Below are 21093 nucleotides of genomic sequence, written 5' to 3'. Positions count from 1 at the left end.
GAGATATTGGAAGAAGAATCCTTAAATGACCATTTAACTGCAAGTATAATGACTATAGGGTAGCCCTGACTTTACCACCATTTGTGTAGTGATCGTTCAAAGTTACAATCTGAAAGAAGTAACCTATGTGGGGACGAGGTGGCTCAGTGGGCAAGACGCTGAGCTTGTTGATTGAAAGGTCGGCAGTTCAGCGGTTCGAATCCCTATTGCCGCATTAACGTGGTGAGCTCCCGTGACTTGTCCCAGCTTCTGCCAACCCAGCAGTTCGAAAGCACGTAAAAAATGCAAGTAGAAAAATAGGGGCCACCTTTGGTGGGAAGGTAACAGCATTCTGTGCACCTTTGGCCTTTAGTCATGCTGGCCACATGACCACGGAGACGTCTTCGGACAGCACTGGCTCTTCGGATTTGAAATGGAGATGAGCACCGCCCCCTAGAGTCAGGAACGACTAGCACATATGTGCGAGGGGAACCTTTACCTTTAACTTGTGACTGGTTTGCACACTTACAAATGTTGCAGCATTCCCCATGGTCACAGGATCAAAATCTGAGCGCTTGGCAACTGGCGTATATTTATGATAGTTACCCTATCCTGGAATCATGTAATCACCATTTGTGACCTTCCCTGCCGTCACCACTAAATTATTACTAGTAAAGAGTCAACGGAATTCGGGGGGCGGTGGGGGGAGGAATTTGGAGTGTTTGTGGACATGTAATAATTCTAGGCTGAGTCCTCTCTTGACTCCACTCTCTGGCTCTCTGCTTCTCCTCCTACACTTGACTTTAAACAAATGAATTTGATGGATAGTTGCAGAAATCCCATGAACTATAGAAAACTCAAAATATACTGGGCTCTCTGAAAATAAACTATTTGAATGTGAACAATTATGAAAATGTTAATAGAACATAAAATAATTTAACTTGGGTTTCAAAGACATGGTAAGGAAAAAAGAGCAATAAATTAGTGTATAAAGATTTGGAGAATTGTAAGCACGAAATGATTTTAACCGATTGAGATGCTGTCTATGATCGTTTGTAAGGATGATATTTTTATGTTATTGTTGTTGTGTTTTTTTGTTTTTTTTATTTTATTTTTAATCTAAAATAAAACTTTTTTTTAAAAAAAAGATTAGTAATAATTGAATATGAAAAAAATATTTAAAAAAAATATAATTCAGTGCTGCCTCAAATATTCAAAATATTTTTATAATAAATTAAATACCCACACAGATACACTTGATGGATTAAAACTGCAATCTGACACTATTTTAGCAACCTATTCAAAAAGAACAAAAAAAATACCAAGCTATTAAAAATATGATAGTCTTGCGTAAACTGGTTGCCTTAAAGAGATGATTTAAGATTATTATTTTACTTCCAATAAAATAAAATATGGCGCAATTAATTCCTACAAAATCAAAACTAATTTGTTATAAATTTTATTAGTAATATTATATTTGAAGTACATCAATAATACATTTTATTTAAAATATTTAAATCCATTATCTCTAGCTTTATGTATGCCTATATATTCAAACTTTGCTCAGCAGTTCTCTGGAAATCTGGTGATTATTTTCTATCAACTTGCTAGTCAACTTTGATATAAATATATTTAAAGGAGCTTAGCAGACAAAGATGAGCTTAAACTTCAGTGAACCACTGACATCCAATTTAATATTGTTTGTCAAGTCATAAGTTTAATTATTCTTATGGCAAACAAGTAAAAAGAAGAGCTTAACTGGAGATTAAATCAATCCCTAAAATATTAGCATTCATTAGTATTCACAGTTGTAACAGGATTTCCTGTGGAACATTCTGTCTCAATTAATATGACAACTTGGTAAAAAGAGTCTTTTGTAAAATCCCACTTAAGTTCATGTTAATTTGGAAGCGGATGTCCAATTTTATGAAAGGAATCTAGTAGTAATATAATAAGAGCTCTGGTAGTGCCATGCTTAGAATGCAGTATTGGAGGCAAATTCTGCCCACGGCCTGGAGTTTAATCCAAGGTTTATAGGCTAACTCTGCTCACTGCCAGCAGTTCAATCCTGACCATCCATCCTTCTGAAGTCTGAAAAATGAGGACCCAGATTGTTGGGGGCAATATGCTGATATTGTAAACCACTCAGAGAGTGCTGTGAGGATATATATATAACGTATTTTTCGGAGTATAAGACGCACCTTTTTCCCCCCTAAAAGGGGGTGAAAATTTAGGTGTGTCTTATACACCAAATGTAGCCCCGCCTACCCACTGGCCCCCAGCCTTTGGCCTCTGCCCCCCAGCAATTTACCTCCTTGCAGCAAGCAGCAAGAAGAAACAGCTCATTTCAGCTTCAGCACAGCCTAATTAGTACAAGTTGGTTGTCCTTGGATCGGCCTCCCGACTCTCAGCTGTTTCAGGCTACAGGGATTGCCACTGCCTATTGCTGCGTGGGCCTCTGCTGCTTGCTGCAAGGAGGTAAATTGCTGGGAGCAGATTTTTTTTTTCTTGTGCTAATCAAGCTATGCTGAAAAAGAAAATGAAAGTAAAACAGGCTATTTGCTGTTTGCTGCAACGAGGCAAAATTGCTGGGAGGCAGATTTCTTTTTCTTGTTTTCCTCACCAAAAAAGGTAGGTGTGTCTTATAGTCCGGAGCGTCTTATACTCCAAAAAATACGGTAAGTCTAAGTGTTATTGCTATGTTCAGAAAGACGATCTTGTGATGTATAGAACAGAAGCCAATATTATGTACCTTCTCTCCTTCTTCAAGCAGTCGAAGCAAAGTTGTGTTATCAGTTTTTTCCTCTTCATCTATTGAGCTGCTCTCAGCGATTTGATCCTGGAGTTGCTCCTGGTTCTCCTCATCACCCCCATCAGGTGCAGAACGAGATCGCTTTAACGGTGGTTTAACAAGTCCTGCATTGTATAACAGAATGCATCAACCACATGTTTATACAGTCAATGAGCTTTGTACGGTAGCTAAGTAGAGCTGCAAATCAGCAAGTCAACTGAAATAAATGTCTCTTTTACTGCACTTTTGAGATTTATAGCCATGCCTGTAAAAATCACATCCAAAAGAAGACAAAATGTCAGTGCAACCAGCAGCTGCTGATCCAATAAAAAAAAAAGTTAAATCAACACGTCAATTTTATTAAGAGCTGCTTGGTCAAAGGCAGTCAATAGTTTCACTGTGTTGCTTAGCAATGAAAAGCAAATGTAAATGATCTCGGCAAATCACAATCTGTCCTCTTAAACTTCTGAAGGGGCCTGCTTTGGGTATAAAATGCGGACATCAGATGTATAATCTCGAGCATCACAAAGAAAAGTGAGATAAAAATGTGAACTGTTTGATTCACACATGGACCATAAGATACAGTAAAGGCTACCAACCGATGGGAAATGTTTAGAAATGTGGCCTTGGCAAGCAGTGGATTGATTCGCCCGTCCTTATAAACAAGAAAGGATTAAAGAATAAAAGTAAAAAAAAACAACAAGAGTGCAAGCCACCATTGCAATATTTTATGCCTCTTTAGGAATTAGAGCACGGGTGTCAAACTCGATCACGTCACATGACGTCACGTATCACGTTTTTTGCCTTTGCGGAGCCAGGGTGGGTGTGGCCTGAGCATGAAGCATCCGGCCTGCGGTTTGACACCCGTGAATTAGAGGATCATATTCTTAATAAAATACCATGACTGCCTTTGGGTACTGATTACATATTAAAGGGAAAAAAAAAACATTTCAGCTAAAAAAGTCAATTTGGCTCTAAATTAGAAATGTAAAACTGATTCAATCAAGGAAAATATTTGTAGCTCAGGATTGAGATGAGGGGTCCTTGGTGCTCTCTGAACGTGCCTGTTTTCTTGCAGATGTTTCATTACCCAAACTAGGTGCTAGTAAAGGAGTAGGGTTTGCTCTCAATTTACATTCCACTGGCTTGTCCTGTCAGTTTCTTTGACAGGACAAGATTCTTTGTTTAGGCGGTTTTACTGTTGACATTTGGCTGAAAAATGATTCATTTCTGCCTGTTTATATAATTTATTTTATTTATTATTTATTTATTAGTTCAATTTATATGCAGCCTTTCTCCGGAGACTCAGGGCGGCTTACAAAGCATTAAAAAAATAAATAAATCATAAAAACATTTAAAAATTAAAACATTAAAATCCATTCACACCATTCATGGCCGGATCTCACAAGATCGCAACAGCGAGATCAACAGCGCCAGGCCTGCCGGAAAAGCCAGGTCTTCACCGCTTTTCGGAAGGCCAATAGGGTGGGGGTGGTCCAGGCCTCAGGAGGTAACTGGTTCCAGAGAGCTGGGGCAGCCACAGAGAAGGCCCTCCCCCGCGGGCCCGCCAGCCGGCATTGTTTAGCTGACGGGACCCGGAGGAGACCAACTCTGTGGGATCTTACCGGTCGCTGGGAGCTATGTGGTAGAAGGCGATCTCGAAGATAACCTGGCCCTGAGCCATGTAGGGCTTTAAAGGTAATAACCAACCCCTTGAATTGTATTATTATATAAAATAATAGTTCATTAATTATCTCCCCAAAACAGAAAGGTGTCATTGATAGTTTTAACTTGCCAAATGTACACCAAATGGACATCTGAGGGGCATTAAAAAAAAAAAAACCAGAAAAGAAAATGCAACCTTTAACTTTTGCGATTGTGTCTTCGCCATGTTCGGGCTCTTGTTGTGCAGCTTCCCCTTCAGAACTGTCTTCAATGGTGTCTTGAAAGACAGCTGGATTTCCAGACGCCAAGCGCATGTAATATTCTTTGCTGTCATAGCTTATAGCTCTTCGGTATCGTGCAGGTTTCTTAAAAATATTTGAATTAAAAGATTAAGCATATTAATATGCGATCTCAAGAAAGTCTGTCTAGGCGCACAGAAACCTCCTGGCGGTCTAGAGGTATAATGGAGACGGACAATTGAAAGTTAACTTCCAGGCAATCAGTTAGATTTGGAATTAGAAATTGAAACTATTAAGAAAAGGCAGTGTGATATTACTGTAAAATCTCAAACCATTAGTGTGTAGCACAGACAGAAAGAGTTAAAAGAGACGTTGTATTAGATCCGCATTTCCCATACTCAGAAACGTTAAGATGGGTGGATTTCAACTCCCAGAATTCCCCAGCCAGTATGTAGGAACTCTAACTCCCAGAATTCCCCAGCCAGTTATGTGTGGACTGCAACTCCCAGAATCCCCAATCAGCATGCATGGGACACCAACTTCCAGAATTGTATGGAGTTGAAGTCCATGCATTTTAAAGTTGCCAAGGTTGAGAAATGCTATATTAAATCAAAGACGTGAAGAGAATACAGCAACACACCCCCTTAAGTGTATTTATCATAGATTGTTAATCTTTACAACAACAGAATTACTGAGAAAGCACAAAAAGCCAACCATGGAAGCTTTGTTACGATTGCCTAACATGCAGAGAGATTTCAAGCCACTCGGCCACCCGTGGATATCTTTTTTCTTTCTTTACCTTTTGAGGAATGGCCTCGTCAGTTGTCTCCGGAGCCTTACTTGAGAAGTCAAACTGAAAACAGGGCATTAAATATGAAAACATGAGGGGAAAATAAATCACACTAAAGAAGAATGCTAGTACGATGAGGGCATGTTCACTTGGCTAAAACTATCAGAATCTATTTTGGTCAGGCCTTCAAAATGAGTCCGAAAGGAGAAGGGCGGTATACAAATTTAATAAATAAATAAATAATAAATAAAATACTAGACTGAGTCTTTCTTTTCTCTGCATCATGGATTGCGAGGCAGGGAGGGGAGGCAGGGGAGAAAAATGACGGTTCAGCATCTGATCCTGGGGTGGGAGTCAGCCGGTTCGGACTGGTTTGGGCGAACCGGATCCTAATTTTACATCTACCCACCCGCCCTGCCTCTCCCAGGAGTCTCCACGTGGCCAGTTTTGGATGCCAGGTAAGTGCAGGGCCCCTGTGGAGACTCTGGGAGGGTGAAAAGTGTGCAAACGGGCCTGTTTCCAGCATCCGGAGGGCCTCCAGAGCCTGGGGGAACCCTTTTTCACTCTACTGGAGGCTCAAGAAAAGCCTCCGGAGCCTGGGGAGGGTGAAAACACCCCCCCCCCCGCCATGGTGCAGGAGGCTGAGTAGGACACGCCCACCATGGCCATGCCCACCCAGCAATCGGGCAGAGAATTGGTTGCTAAAATTTTTGAATCCCACCCCTGATCTGATCCATTAAAAATGGTTAGAACTGAGGTTAAACTCTACTTCAGGGGTGTCAAACTCATGTCATCACGGCGGCGTCATGTGACATATCGTGACTTTTTCTCCCTTCGCTAAACTGGATGTGGGCGTGGGCAGCAGGTGATGCAACTGGTCCGTGGGCCGCGAGTTTGACACCCCTGCTCTACTTAATTGCTAATGGATATATGATCTGAATTAATATTCTAGGAAAGAATTGCATACAGAGGTAGTCCTCCGCTTACAACAGTTCATTTAGTGACCGAGGTTATAACAGCACAGAAAAAAGTGACTTATGACAGTGTTTTACACTTCCAACCATTACAGCATCCCCATGGTCATGTGATCTAAATTCAGATGCTTGGCAATTGGTTCATATTTATGACGATTGCAATGTCCCAGGGTCATGTGATAACTTTTTGTGACCTTCTGACAAGCAAAGACAATTGGGAAGCTGAATTCACTTAACAACTGTACTACTAACTTAACAACTGCATTGATTCTTTTAACAACAGTGGCAAGAAAAGGGTGTAAAATGGGCATAAAACTCATTTAACAACTGCCTTGCTTAGCAAAAGAAAGTTTGGGCTCAATTGTGGCCATAAATTGAGGACTATCTATTTAGTATGTTAGCAATTCTCAATTAATAGTTTCAATCTTCAGTCTGCAAGTAGAACAGATTATTAAAAGCCAGGCTTGCAACGTCCACAAATGAATTATCACCTTCCTATGTAATTTTTTATCAGGCCAGCTCTACCTGCAATAGCTTTTAATCCAGCAGGTTAAATGTAAATGATCAATCCTGCATGGTAATCTATTAGTGGCTCATTACATTTCATATTTTTGCTGCTTGCCTAGAAGTATAAATACAAGCATCTTTCAGGAAAGTGCCTCTGGCTTGAGACATCATACATATATAGATCTGGTGTGCACATTAGGACATGGGTCCCCAACCCCGGGCCACAGCCCACTATCAGGCCGTGGCCTATTTGGAAACAGGCTACACAAGCAGCTGGCCAGTATGTGTGTGCACACAGCTCAACTTGCGCAAGTCTAGCTATGCACGCAAGTTGAGCTGTGTGCACATGCGCCAGTCCGCCACTCACATGGCTCGGTTCCCCCCTCTCTCAGCTGGGCTGCCAAGGTTGGGGACCATTGCATTAGGACAAGAAGACATAGATGACTTTACTTTGGTTATCCTGTGACTGAAACTGGATTGTAGAAGAAGAAACCACAGGAAAAAACCAATAGAGCCGATGTGGCTTAGGCAGCAACTCCAAACATTTGTTGGTAACAAACTCTTAGAGATAAATCAACATCTATCAATAGCAACGCACTCCCAGCAACAAACTTTTATAAATCCACAGCCAATGAATATTAATGGCCAATAAATATAGGCTGCATTACAGATGACAATCATTGCGATAAAAGTTATTTTCAACAACAGAAGCAATCAAATAGTGCTTTGACTACTGCTCCAATCTACAAATAAGTTCTCTCATGCATTTACACTTACCAGCAAATTGGTCTCGTGTTCAGTATCTGGCATGTAAGGATACTGCACGTAAAACATGTCATTTCGTACCATCTTCTTCCTCATCCGGCATGGCCCTTCGGTCATTTCCAGCATCCATTTGTCCAGGTGAGACCCGATGGGAGGCCCCCAAAGACCTCTCTCCCGTAACAACTCATATTCGATTTGAGACCACTCTTCTGTCACGTACTTCAAGGCATTTTGCTGACGCTAGAAAAAGGGAGGAGAGGTCAGCTGCCATTTTATCGAATAACCAAAATTTTTGGCCCACGTTATTGTTGTGGCCCGTCAGCGGCCTGTGCGGATTGTGGCTGATTCTGAAAATGAGGAGGCTGGTGTGATGCTGCGCCAGCAGCCTGTGCAGCTGGCGCTCGAGTCAGACAGTGAGGAGGCTGGAGAAGATGTGGTGCCAGAGACGGGGATTCAGCCAAGGCCTTCAGAACCTCCAGAAGCTCCTTTAAGTGAAGAGGACGAAGAGGAGGAGCCTCTTCTCAATGCACGGGTGCGCAGAGCTGCCAAAAGGCAGGAATGGCTCCTCAGGAGGAAGTCTCCTTGAGAGTAAGGCTTGGGGCTAATTGGCCACTCCCTTAGCCTATTTAAGGAGGAACACCGATTGCAGCAAGCTGTAGGGAACAACTTTAGTTCACTCTCCTTCGCGTCTGGATTCTCTGCAAAATTGTTTCTGGGCTTTCTGCCAACTCTAGTAAGACTGTGATTACCTTATCTTAGAATGCTTGTAGGCTGTTAAGGAAGTTTATTAACAACCTTTGGTTTAAAAAGACTGAGTTATTTGAGTAAAATAAGCTTCGTATAGATTTTGTGTGTGCTGCATTCTTTGGGGTCCGTAGCTGGGGCAGAACAGTCATCACTGTTTCTTTCACTTGTTCTTCTTCCATTTTAATACTCAATAAATAATTATACATTTTTAACAATGTCTACTGCATACAAAGAAAATCTTTATAGAATGTTTCATAGATGGCATTTTCCGCCCTCTAGATTAGCAAAGAGGTTTAAGAATAAATCTGCAAAATGTTGGAAATGTCATCAGACACCTGGTTCATACTATCATATGTGGTGGATATGTCAAAAAAAACGAAAAAATGTTGGGACAAAAATACATACGTGGTTGAAAAAAAATGATCAAACAACATATAGACTTGAAACCAGCAACATTTTTGTTGGACGTTTTACCAGATAAGTATAATAAAGGGAATGTATATCTGATTTTACATGTATTAACGGCAGCGAGAATAGTATTTGCACAACAGTGGAAAAGTAAAGAGATCCCAACTGATGAAGACGTGATTAGAAAAACATTAGAATGTGCAGAAATGGACAAGCTAACACTTACAATTAAGGAAAAAAAAGAAATGGAATATTTTTTTAATTTGGGACTTATTTTATCAATGGCTAGCTGACAAAAACAGGAGCTATTAACAGGGAAATATATGAAAGGATCAGTGATACAAGGAAGATGTGTTAAATTGGTTAAACAAATAGTACGGGCCTGGTCGCTCAGCAGACTAAAAGCATTGTGATTAACACCAGCTGTCTGCAATTACTGTAAGTTTGAATCTCTCCAAGGCTCAAGGTTGACTCAGCCTTCCATCCTTTCTAAGGTAGGTGAAATGAGGACCCAGTTTGTGGGGGCAATAAGCTGACTTTGTATAAATATACAAAAGTATGAAGGCTATTGCTTAACGCATTGTAAGCCGCCCTGAGTCTCCGGAGAAGGGCGGCATATAAATCAAATTAAAAAAAAAAAAGTATGACTTATTGGTATTAATATATATTGATATAAATGTGCTGAATATTGCTGTAAACATTTTGAGTATTACTTTCTAAAGTGATTTGTATCCAGTCAACACACTGTTCAATTGAAGTTGGAATTTTTAAAATTCCATGTAAAAACTTATTACAAATAAATAAATAAATATACTTTTTAAAAAATTAATTGAAGGAGCTTTTACTATTAGATTTGTACATGTCTATGTACAAATGGACATGTCTATGTCTATGGAGGTCTATGGAGATATCCAGATCATGGTTGTCCCAAAGGTGCTTTTTTTACAACTGAAGGAAGCTTCTTCTTCAGTTCTTCAGAAGAAGCTGAAGAAGCTTCCTGGATGAGAAGTAAAATGTCTTCAAGCAAAACAAAGAAAGGCTAGTTAGTTGCTAGTTAGTTGCTAAAGCACCTTTGGGATTAGATTTGCAAACGGCAGATCATTCTACTTAAAATGCATGCTAGTGCTTTATGTCTTGTCTCCCTCAATTCAGAAGAATGAGAAGGGGCAGATATTGATTAAAAGACCTATTAATTTCACTTACCTCTTGATGTTCTTTATACTGCATGTCTACCAAGTCTTTAACCACAGCAATGTGAGTAAACATCCACTGAGAAATCTCCTAATGGTAAGAATACAAATATTATTGTAGACAGAAGAAAGTCCATTCTTGAAAATATAAAAAGAACAGCACTGAAAAATAACAACACAAGATTGTCATTTTTTTAATGGAAATTTGGCAGACAGATTGCTAGTTTCTGCCATATAGATGCTGGCTCAGGAATTCTGGGACTTAAAGTCCACAAGTCATAAAAGGGCCATAGTTCTCCATCTCTGTTCTAAGGCAAGAATGAAGAGAATGGCTCCTCAGATGCCAACAGACTCCAGTACACAGATGAAGTCCAAAAAATGTGAAGGATTATAAATTGCCAGTTCTTGATATCATCAGAATACAATGAAGGAAACAAACAATTTATTAAGTGACGTTAAAACACAGAACAAGTTGCTAAATGAGTAGGAGACAACAGTTAAGTTTAATTTTGAACTTGTTTTGCCTTTTAATTCTGTAAGTTACCTGTGTCGATAGATTATGTTTACTAAGTCCACTTTCTTTTCTGTTTCTTCTTGATCCAGTTAGCTTGGAGAGGCCAAAACCACTGCTGACTCGAGATAACTTTGATTGAGTTGCTGGAATCAAAGCTTCTCCTCTACTGATGCATTTCTTTTCATGAGCTGGAAGATAAAACAATTGATAAAAATGCAATAATTGTACTTCACAACTCCCCATATACAGTACCATTACCATCTAATATAATGCAGACTGTCATGTTGTTCTACATAGTATTAGGACTTTGCAAAGCTTCCAAGGAAGTTTTGTTTCAACAACAGTTCAGAGATCTACTTGCTTAAAAGATAATGGTAAAGGTTCCCCTCGCACATATGTGCTAGTCGTTCCTGACTTTAGGGGGTGGTGCTCATCTCCGTTTCAAAGCCGAAGAGCCAGCGCTGTCCGAAGATGTCTCTGTGGTCATGTGGCCGGCATGACTAAATGCCAAAGGCGCACGGAATGCTGTTACCTTCCCACCAAAGATGGTCCCTGTTTTTCTACTTGCCTTTTTTACATGCTTTCGAACTGCTAGGTTGGCAGAAGCTGGGACAAGTAACGGGAGCTCACTCCGTTACACGGCACTAGGGATTCGAACCACTGAACTGCCCACCTTTCAATCAACAAACTCAGCGTCTTAGCCACTGAGCCACCGCATCCCCCTTCCGTTCAGTGATCTACTTGATATAAGACTCAAATTAAGTTTTGGTTGGATTCAGAGCCCCTCGCTGCCTACTTCTACAGAGATCACATTATAGGAATCTTCCTTATCAGAGTTGGTTAAGGGATCTCCTGGACCGGATGGCTCTCGCACAGGCTGGAAGAAAACCTGTAATGTCCATCAGATATCTCATCCATGTTCTCAAAATGTTAATCAGCAGGTGTGGAGAATGGTGAGTTGGGGGACCCCTTAGAACTATGGTATGAGTATGTTTGAACCAGGGGTGAAATGCTCCCAGTTCGGACCGGATCGGCCGATCCAGTAGCGATGGCAGCGGGTGGTTCAGAGAACCGGTAGCAAAAATCCCTGCCTGCCCCCCCTGGCCCATGCCCACTCAATCACCCGGTCACCCGCTTGCCGCTTCTTTTAAAAAATGCTTTTAAAAGGTTAAAAAAAGAGGCTCTGACGATCACAGCTGAGCCGCGCGATCATCAAAGCCTTTTTTTTTAACTTTTAAAAGCATTTTTTACAACCTATTTGCACACTGCGCATGCATGCGTGCAGTGCACATGTGCAGCCAGTGAACCGGTAGTGAACCGGTTCAGATTTCACAACTGGTTTGAACTGAAAAATGCTGAACTCAAAGCACTCAATTTCAAGTTCAAAGCCATTGTTTCAAAAATCTAAATGGGCTATTCCGAATATTCTAGAGGCATCTCAAGTATAAAATGTTTTAAGTTCAAAACATTTTGAACATCGCTTCATAGAACATATTATGTCCTAAATCTAAATCAGAGTGCTAGATTTTTTTTTCTTTCCCTTGCTCTTACCCAAGTGATTCTGCCAACATTTTAAACTGGCTTCTTCAATAAGAGATTTTGCAACTGCAATATCCACATGGCCTCTGTCATTGACTGGAAAGGACACTTTGAAAGCCTCCTCCAAAACCTGTTTCTTGCTGTAGATCAACTCTGTCCACACACGATTCACAGCTTTAAGGAGAAGTTGGCGACCTGTATATGTGAATAGAACAAAATTGTGATCAACTATGAGAACCGTGGTGCTGAAAAACTGCTGAGAGTTAAATATAATAAGACATTTATCTAAGCATTATTTTAGCATTAATGATTAAGTGCCAACATGATCCATGGAAATATCTGTAGTAGCATAACTTTTATTTGAAAAGCAATCAGTTCTAATGTCAGAGACTTGCCATGTCAACTTAAGGCGAGACACTAATGTAAAGAAAAGATGGTAACATGCAATTTCTGTAAGCTTATGATTTATCTCAATGGTTCCCTATAGAAAGGACTGGCCTTTTTTTCAACTCTGACTTCGGAGCCATATAAAGTTTAATACAGATAGTCCTCGATTTACGTCCATAACTGGTAATCAGAATTTCCATTGCTAAGCAAGGCAGTTGTTAAATGAGTGGTGCCCAATTTTGGTTGTTAAGTGAATATTAGCAGTAATACTCTGCTAAACAAATAATTCCCTCAACACTGTCAAACTATTCACTAAGTCTGCATTACTATTAATCTTCTCATCGTTCCTACCACCCATCTCCTCCCACTTATGACTGTATGACTGTAACCTTGTTGCTGGTATCCTTACGATTTATATTGACTGTTTCCTAATGTGATTTGATTGCTTATTTGTTCCCTATGACTATCATTAAGGGTTGTACCTTATGATTCTTGAGGAACGTATCTTGTCTTTTTATGTACACTGAGAGCATATGGCCCAAGACAAATTCCTTGTGTGTCCAATCACACTTGGCCAATAAAGAATCCTATTCTGTTTTGTTCTGTTCTATTCGATTCTATTAAGTGAATCACGTGGCTGTTAAATGAATCCAGCTTCGCTCACTGACTGCTTGTTGGAAGCTGCTGGGGAAGGTCACAAATGACATCACATGACCCTGGGATGCTGCAACCATCGTAAACACATACCGGTTGCCAAGAGACCGAATTATGGTCACGTGAACCGCAGAGATGCTACAGCAGTCACAGGCGCGAGGACAAGCTGTAAGTCACGTTTTTCAGTGTTGATGTAACTTTGGATAGTCATTAAACAAATGGTCGTAATTCGAGGACTCCCTGTACTCAGATATTTGACTGGCTACCTTTTTCTTAGGTTGAACCCAGCCACTCAGGCGTAATGGAAATACCCCATTCCACACCTTAGAATCCAAGAGATGGCATTTTTGTTAGAATAATCATAGGTACATAATTTTGCCAGGCTGGATTGGACTGAAGGGGTTTTTAAGGGGAGTTTTAATGGTTTTTAACACTTAATATTGATTTTATCTGTTTTTCTATTGCTGTGAGCCGCCCTGAGTCCTTTCCGGAGAGAGGGCGGCATATAAGCTTAATTAATAAATGAATAAATAAATAAATAATGATGTCTCTGATCAGCCGTCTGTCGGCACTGAGTTTTCCACATGTCTAGCAGCAGCTAAAATGTTATTTGTTCACTAAGACACTTTTTGTTTGTTTGCTCCTTCTCACAGATTTCGCTGAGTGACAAGAGATTTATGTCTAATTCTAATGCGTTCCTGACTGCAGCTTAGCAGGGTCTATTTAAAGTGGCTACGCAGCCCATCATCACTTTAATTCCCCATCTTACACTCTCAAACTGCTTGCTGTCAATTAGGCCTCTTGTAGCCTCCATTTCAATCTGGTGAGCTGAAGTCTGCTTAGCATTTCCAACATCATTGCCACATCATTCCAACATTGCCACATCAGGATTGTGTTTCACCTCGGGGAGCCAGGGTGGGGTGGGCGTGGCCAGCTCGACATCACTCGTGTCTCGAGGGCACCTGTGATGGCCAAGTGCTAAGGCATGACTTCCTTCAAACCCTCCCTCCCTCTCATTATAATCTTCCTTCCTCCCTCCCTCTTCTTTTTCCTTCCCTCTTCATTCTCCTTTCTTCTTCCTTCCCATCTTTCCTTCTTTTTCTTTTTCTTTCCTCTTTCCTCTTTCCCTTTCTCCTTTCCTGTCCCTTCTTGGATGCATTTGAGCATTTCTGCTTTTGTTTTGTTTTGCTTTTAGTTTGTTTTGCTAGCCCTCTGCCAGCGAAAAGGGAGCTCGGGGGGGGGGGGGGAGGGTCGCAGGCACACACACCCCAGGCGTATGGGCCGGATCCAGCTCGCGGGCTTTGAGCTTTGACACCCCTGCTCTAACAAGTAGCTAAAAGATCAGGGAAAGGATGGAAGAAGCACAACAAGCAACATTTGACTCGTATTTCAGCCTAACATGCGTCATGGTGTATGTTAAGGATATTGTTGTTGTGTTACCAACCAGCAGAGTGTAAAGCACAGAGAAACGTTGCTGAGAGCAATGAATAAGAGATGTGCAAACTGGTTTATCAAAAGTTTACTTTATAGTGAAAAAACAATCTCATAGTCTTTAAATCAATCCAAGTCTTTGCCAGTTAAATCAGTCCAGTGATACAAAATCTTCTTACCACACAAACAGTAGTTGGTTAGAATAACAAACTCACTCTGGTTCACAAACCACGATGGTAGCAGATCCATCCAACCGATGATAGCACAATGATAGCAGCTCCACACACTATGGTCGCTTATCATCAACTGAATACTTTACAATACCTTTCTTAAATACATTCACAACCAGTGATTATCTAATTACAGCATGACTCAGCATTACAATGAATCAGCAGGAAAACTTTAAAGTCACACAATACATATTCATATTAAAGTCACAGAACACATATATTGCCTGGACAACTTGTTAGGCTCAAACCATATCCTAACAGTGTATCATTACCTTCACCGACATCTTGACTGTAGACTCCATCAGGCTCAACGTCAGAAGGTATCATGATGTGCCACGTGGTCATTCTGGCCTCTGCTTCCAGACCAAAACCCTCAACGCTGCTGTAAACAGCATCCAAGAAGGTTAGACGTGAAGGAGGCATATTTGCTTTAGAAAAGCTGTGGGGGGAAGGAGAGCTGGTCCTGATATAAACAGACAGGTTTCTGCACTTATAAATATACACACAGTTATCTTATTTTCTGAGGGCCTCAAGAAGCTCAATAGTGAAAAAGGTGTAATAGTCAAACGCACAGAATTATTAAAAGGCAACAGCCTAGCAAAAAACTCAGGTGGGCAGGTGCTGAATTAAAAATATAGCATTAATGATAGTGCATTGATAGGCAACGAATATTGGAGAGACTTGAAAACAGAACACGAGAAGTTCTATTTTCAAACTGCAGTGGAAGATTGTTTTATTCATTTGTATCCCACCTTTTCTCATTTTTACAAATAATTCAAAGCAGTGACTGTATCCATTTACTCTTCTTCTTTTCCCCACAGCAATAACTCTGTGAGGTGGGTTGGGCCAAGAGAGGGGGGGGGGAGGGAGGGAGGGGGGAAGGAGGGGGGAGGGAGGGAGAGAGAGAGAGAAAGAGAGGGAGGGAGGGAGGGAGGGAGGGAGAGGGAGAAGGAGACGGAGAGGGAGAGAGTGACTGGCCCATTCCGTTGGCTTTCATGGCTAAGGCAGGCCTAGAATTCAAGAGTTTTCAATTTTCTAGCCGGGTGCCTTAACCACTAAACCAAACTGCCTTACTAACCACAAGACCAAACAAATGATTGTTATGTATCAATACAAAAGGTTCTGAATTATCTGTAATATTACCCCCCCCCCAAAAAAAAAACCTAGCTGTGGAATTAGCACTTGCAGAAAACCTTATATTTATTAAAAAGGTAAAGAAGCAATTTATCACATGTGTTAGGGCATACCTTTTAACTAATATTTCATTTTAAACTATGATTCCTAGGCTCGAAGCAGGAAAAAAATTACACTTCAGAATTATGCAGGCAAATTGAAGAGAAACCCTTCTGTGTTTTTCTGTAGATATTAGGTAAAAGTAAAGGTTCCCCTCGCACATATGTGGTAGTAGTTCCCGACTCTAGGGGGCGGTGCTCATCTCTGTTTCAAAGCCGAAGAGCCAGCGCTGTCCGAAGACACCTCTGTGGTCATGTGACCGGCATGACTCAACGCCAAAGGCGCACAGAACACTGTTATCTTCCCACCAAAGGTGGTCCCTATTTTTCTACTTGTGTTTTTTTACGAGCTTTAGAACTGCTAGGTTGGCAGAAGCTGGGACAAGTAATGGGAGCTCACCCCATTACGTGGCACTAGGGATTTGAACCACTGAACTGCCGACCTTTCCATCAACAAGCTCAGCGTCTTAGCATAGTGTTAAATTACAGGGGGTCCTTGGTTTGAAAATGAAGTGTATATAAATGATGAATAACTGATTGCAAAAATGTGTAAACGTTTTTTTTTCTTTTCTTTATATATTTTTGCATTTGCGTTTCAGTTTTGTAAAATAAAAATAAAGTCAACTGCAGGTAATCTTTGGGTAACAACCACTTCTTCAGTGAACATTGGAACTTATGATGATTCTGAACAACTGCTTACAACTGGTCCTTTGAAGTTCCAGCTGTTGCATTGCCCGGTGGGGTCCCATGATCGCAATCTGGGACTTGGCAACCAAGCTAGGTTGCCTAGCGGTGACGGTTGCAGTATCCCACAGACACATGATTGTGATTTGCAACATTCCTTGCTGGATTTCCACAAACATAGTCAATGGGGAAGCCGGACAGAAGTTGTGTGAAGTCCTTGTTCAATGACCCGTGGTCATTCGCTTAACGATAACAACGGGGGAACTGTCGTAATTGCTGTTGCTAAGCAGCATGGTCACCTGACACCATGATTTATAACCATGTTGCTTAGCGACAGAAATTCTGCTCCCAGTTACTGTTGTTGAGTGAGGACTACTTGTATCACAATTCCTGGAAAGAAAACATATGATGTAACAGAACACTCTGTCTCTTTTCATTCTCTCTTGAGCGAGGTAAAGTTCAATTATATGGTATGAATTTATAATGCTGCTACTTCAGCCAACAGATGGGAGTTCTCATTATTTAAATGCCTCCCACACAAGGTCCAAATGTTCACACACACACAAAAAAAAAATGTGTGACTGCATCATGGAGAAAGTAATGTACAATAGCTCAGCCTCAGATTATGAAAATCGACAGACAGGTTTAATTGGCCAAAGTTGTGGCGGTTATAACTTCCAAGCAACGATCAAGATTCATTTTTGTAAATTGGCTTCTCTAAAGGAAGACGAAGAGAGGACTGTTTCTTCTTTAGTATGTTAGTATATGAAGCAGATGAAAAAGAATTATGAAAAGAATCCACAAATGATGATCGGAAGTCCTGTCACCTGTGCGAACTCAATACATCTTCATTATTTCAGTATTTATGAGTAGAAGCTGGTACCTGAAGCATTCAGGGGTACAAGAAAAACTGGTACCTGACACAGCATTTAAACGGATAACGCTTTGATATATAAAAAGCTCTTCAAATCTGCTTCTGATTGTCTTTTTATTGTTGATGTTCTGACCTAAGCTCCCTTAACAAGAAGGAGGCAGGAGTTGATCCTGGCAAAACCTCTTTGATTTACACAACTGTGAATTATGTTCATTCACAGTCAGCAAGGTTTGTCCAAACAGTTTTTCAAAGGAATATTTCTCAACACACCTTATCTTGTATGGCAAGCTGCCACGTAACTTGTTTCCAACCGCAGTACAAGGCCAAACTTGGCACAGAGTCTCTCTGAGTCATGGAATGAATGAATTGTTTCCTGCAAAAGCCCACTCCCTGTTCGCTCTTTTATTTCCTATGGGAGGGACCAATCACCTCCAAGGTGTGGCTTTACTCCCAAGTCGACCCTGCTTTCTGAGTTGTTCTTGATTTCTGGCAGCAGCGCATGGGCGCACTGGGAACGGGCTCCAGCTGTTCCTCTGCCTCACTGGTGTCTACCTCCCTCTCTGCCTCCGACGCAGAGCCCTTGTCCGAGCCTTCCCCAGCCCCCAGGACTGGTCCAACTTTTTCCCCAACCTCCTCACTGTCCAACTCTGCTGCCAGCTCTACTGGCTGCGGGCCACAACGGTTGATATCTAATTTCCAGTTTCCGTTCCAGAATTAAAGCTCCATGTCTACAAGGAATTGGTTACTCTACTTTGCTTTCCTAAATATCAGAAATATGAGCTATGATTTATAAATCACACCTATAAAAAAGAAACCTAACGTTAATCATCTTGATGATTACACAAAATTTATTTATTTTATTTTATTTATTTATTAAATCAATCAACCAAAGTGCAAAGCATACAATCTGGGACACTTACCTTCCTGCATAAAGATTAATCAAGCAATGAGCCAGACAGCTGATGAATTCTTGGTCGTGATTTGCGGGACCCAGGATCAGGCTTCGGTTCACGGTAAGCATCCTTAGAGAGTCGAGGAGAGCAACTTGCTGGGGAACTGTTTTATGTGGCCGTGAGAATTGGTACAAGATGGTCCTGTTCAGGCAGTGATAAATAGCATCCAAGGATAATCCCTGAGATCTTCTTTTTGACTTTAAAAACAACAACAACACACAAATAAACATTTTAAAGAGAGAAATCGTAACAGTACAGTACACTTTTATTTCTGTGTTTTTAAACAGAGTTTCAGCAATGATTTTCCTCTGCTAAATGAGAAGGTTCCATTATCTTGGAAATTAACCTAAATCATTGCTTAACACTGCTTCTTGTTATTAAAAGTATTCATCAAATAGCCTTGGCAAAATCCAATTTTCACTGTTTCCTGTGAAAGAAAAAAATAAGTCAAAATAGGATGAAGCTTTTGATAAGATCTGCAGAACTCACTTTTTCCCTTCAGCACATCTACGGAACAAAGCCACAACTGTTTGGAAGCTTTACAGATTGGGAAATAGTTGCCCCTATTCAGGGGTGGGCTTCAAAATATTTAGCAAGGGGTTCCCTGCCCAGTTGCTGGGTGGGTGTGGCTATGGTGGGCATGGCCTAGTTGGTCTCCTGCACTACGGGGGGTGAGGGTGTTTTTGCCCTCCCCAGGCTCTGGAGGCTTTCTTCGAGCCTCCGGGAGGGCGAAAACGTCCTACCCAGGCTCTGGAGGCCCTCTCAAGGCCAGAAACAGGCCCGTTTCCAGCTTTCCCAAACTTCCAGTAGGTTGTTTTTCGCCTTCCCCGAGCCTCCGCATAAGCCCTGCACTTACATGCATCCAAAACGGGCCGCGTGGGGACTCCTGGGAGAAACGGGGCGGGGCAGGCAGGGCCAGCCAGGAGTGGGATTTGGGGATTCTTTGAACTGCACAGAATCTTAGCTAGAGGTTCTCCCGAACCCCTCCGAAGCTCCAGCAGCCCTCCCCTGCCCGTATTGCTCTAACGTGATTGCCAGATACAAGATCTGACTTCAACAACAGAAGCTGCTGTTTGTGCCAATACAATTGAGCGAGGAGGAGAAAACTGGTTTAAGAGGAAGTCATCTCCAACTTGCGAACAAGCAATTAATCCACTTTAACTTTGATTCAATGAAGTATGAGAAAGGGAAAGCATAAAGGCTTCTCTTCAGAGTGCATAAATATTTCCATCTTTACTAAACATTTTTATGGAAAGAAATATTTAAAGGAGAATAAGTATAGGAAGTATTGTCTGTCTAGGTAACCGAAGAATTTTTTTATTTGAACACAAAACCATGTGAACATACCTGTGCAATTAATTGGAGTGTGAAATCTATAAGCAACTTCGATTCCTTGTTGAACATCCCTTGCCAAAGTTTATCTACCACACGCTGTGTGAAATAGAATACGTTGTTTACAAGCACCTGGTAGCTTCCCCCACTGGTGATAGGCAAAGATGCATCCTCACCTACACAAGGAAAACAGCAGAAGAATTTCATTCCCAAAATGAATACCTACAAAAAAATAATAATACCCCAATTCCACCTTCCATGGAACAGAGCATATAAGGACATTTCATAAAACTAACAATTTCTCCATAGAAGTAAAATTACACATTACACAGTATCATTATGCAGTATCAGAACTCTTAAGCTTACAGAACAATTGCTCTTGTTTTAATGGATCATTCTCAACTAGAGTAATCCATCATTTTTAATTGATGTGTAGAAACAACATTTTGCATTTACAGCAATTCATCAGTTATGTTCTTTTGAGGATTTGAAGAAAGTTCGTTAGGGATAAAAGTATGTAAACGAATGTTTACCCAATAAAACATCAGCGGCAAGCAAGTGGTCCATAACACTATCCAAAATATAAGTCTGAAATTCTTTTTGTTGGGCCCTTGTTGATCTTTCCGGAGATGCCTAGAAATGCAGAATAAGGATAATAAGATGTCATCAGAGGAAGCTATTCTGAAATGTTACTATGAACTCTGGCAAATTTAAGATGCATTAAACATTGTACGGTCTGGCACTTGGTGCAAATAAGACTTTCCATATTTAGTGGATCACTCAATATATTTAGTGTAACAGCGAATAATAAATTATTAATGTGTTAGAACCCTGTTTCCCCCAAAATAAGACATCTCCTGATAATAAGCCCAATAGGGCTTTTAAGCGCATGGCAATAAGGCCAAGCCAGCGTGCGAGCGCGATCCCGTTGTGAACCGGTAGTAAAGGTAAGTAGAACCCACCGGTTCGCAGCGGGGCCGCATGCGCTTCTGCGCATGCGCAGAAGCGTTTTGATGACATCGGGGTCAGTGGGTGGATCCTCCCGCCAGTTTTACTACTGGTTCTATAGAACCGGTGCGAACCGGGGGCAACCCACCACTGGAACCCACCCCTGATCCTCACTCCAATTGTGTCTTTCACTTTTCTGAGCTACTTCCCGCCTGAATGAGTTAAAGGAGGAAGACAAGCTGACAAATGTGGAAAAATGA

At 41.1% G+C, this 21093-nt stretch overlaps 1 protein-coding gene across 1 annotated transcript in view; it reads right to left on the bottom strand.

Annotated features, from left to right (window-relative positions):
- Positions 1-21093, bottom strand: part of WDFY3 (WD repeat and FYVE domain containing 3) — a 203958-nt gene that overhangs the window by 36923 nt on the left and 145942 nt on the right. The window contains exons 35-45 of the mRNA XM_070948211.1: positions 20419-20518; positions 19901-20061; positions 18521-18750; positions 15083-15192; positions 12121-12303; positions 10600-10757; positions 10069-10146; positions 7723-7950; positions 5474-5527; positions 4632-4800; positions 2732-2895 (exon numbers count right to left, since the gene is read on the bottom strand). Coding sequence (XP_070804312.1) covers positions 2732-2895; positions 4632-4800; positions 5474-5527; positions 7723-7950; positions 10069-10146; positions 10600-10757; positions 12121-12303; positions 15083-15192; positions 18521-18750; positions 19901-20061; positions 20419-20518 — 1635 coding nt within the window. The remainder of the gene's footprint in view (positions 1-2731; positions 2896-4631; positions 4801-5473; positions 5528-7722; positions 7951-10068; positions 10147-10599; positions 10758-12120; positions 12304-15082; positions 15193-18520; positions 18751-19900; positions 20062-20418; positions 20519-21093) is intronic.

This window comes from Pituophis catenifer, unplaced genomic scaffold (genome assembly GCF_029215685.1).
Source record: "Pituophis catenifer annectens isolate HBS135680 unplaced genomic scaffold, rPitCat1.0.hap2 SCAF_8, whole genome shotgun sequence".
NCBI lineage: Eukaryota > Metazoa > Chordata > Lepidosauria > Squamata > Colubridae > Pituophis > Pituophis catenifer.
This window is presented reverse-complemented; position numbering and strand designations above follow the sequence as displayed.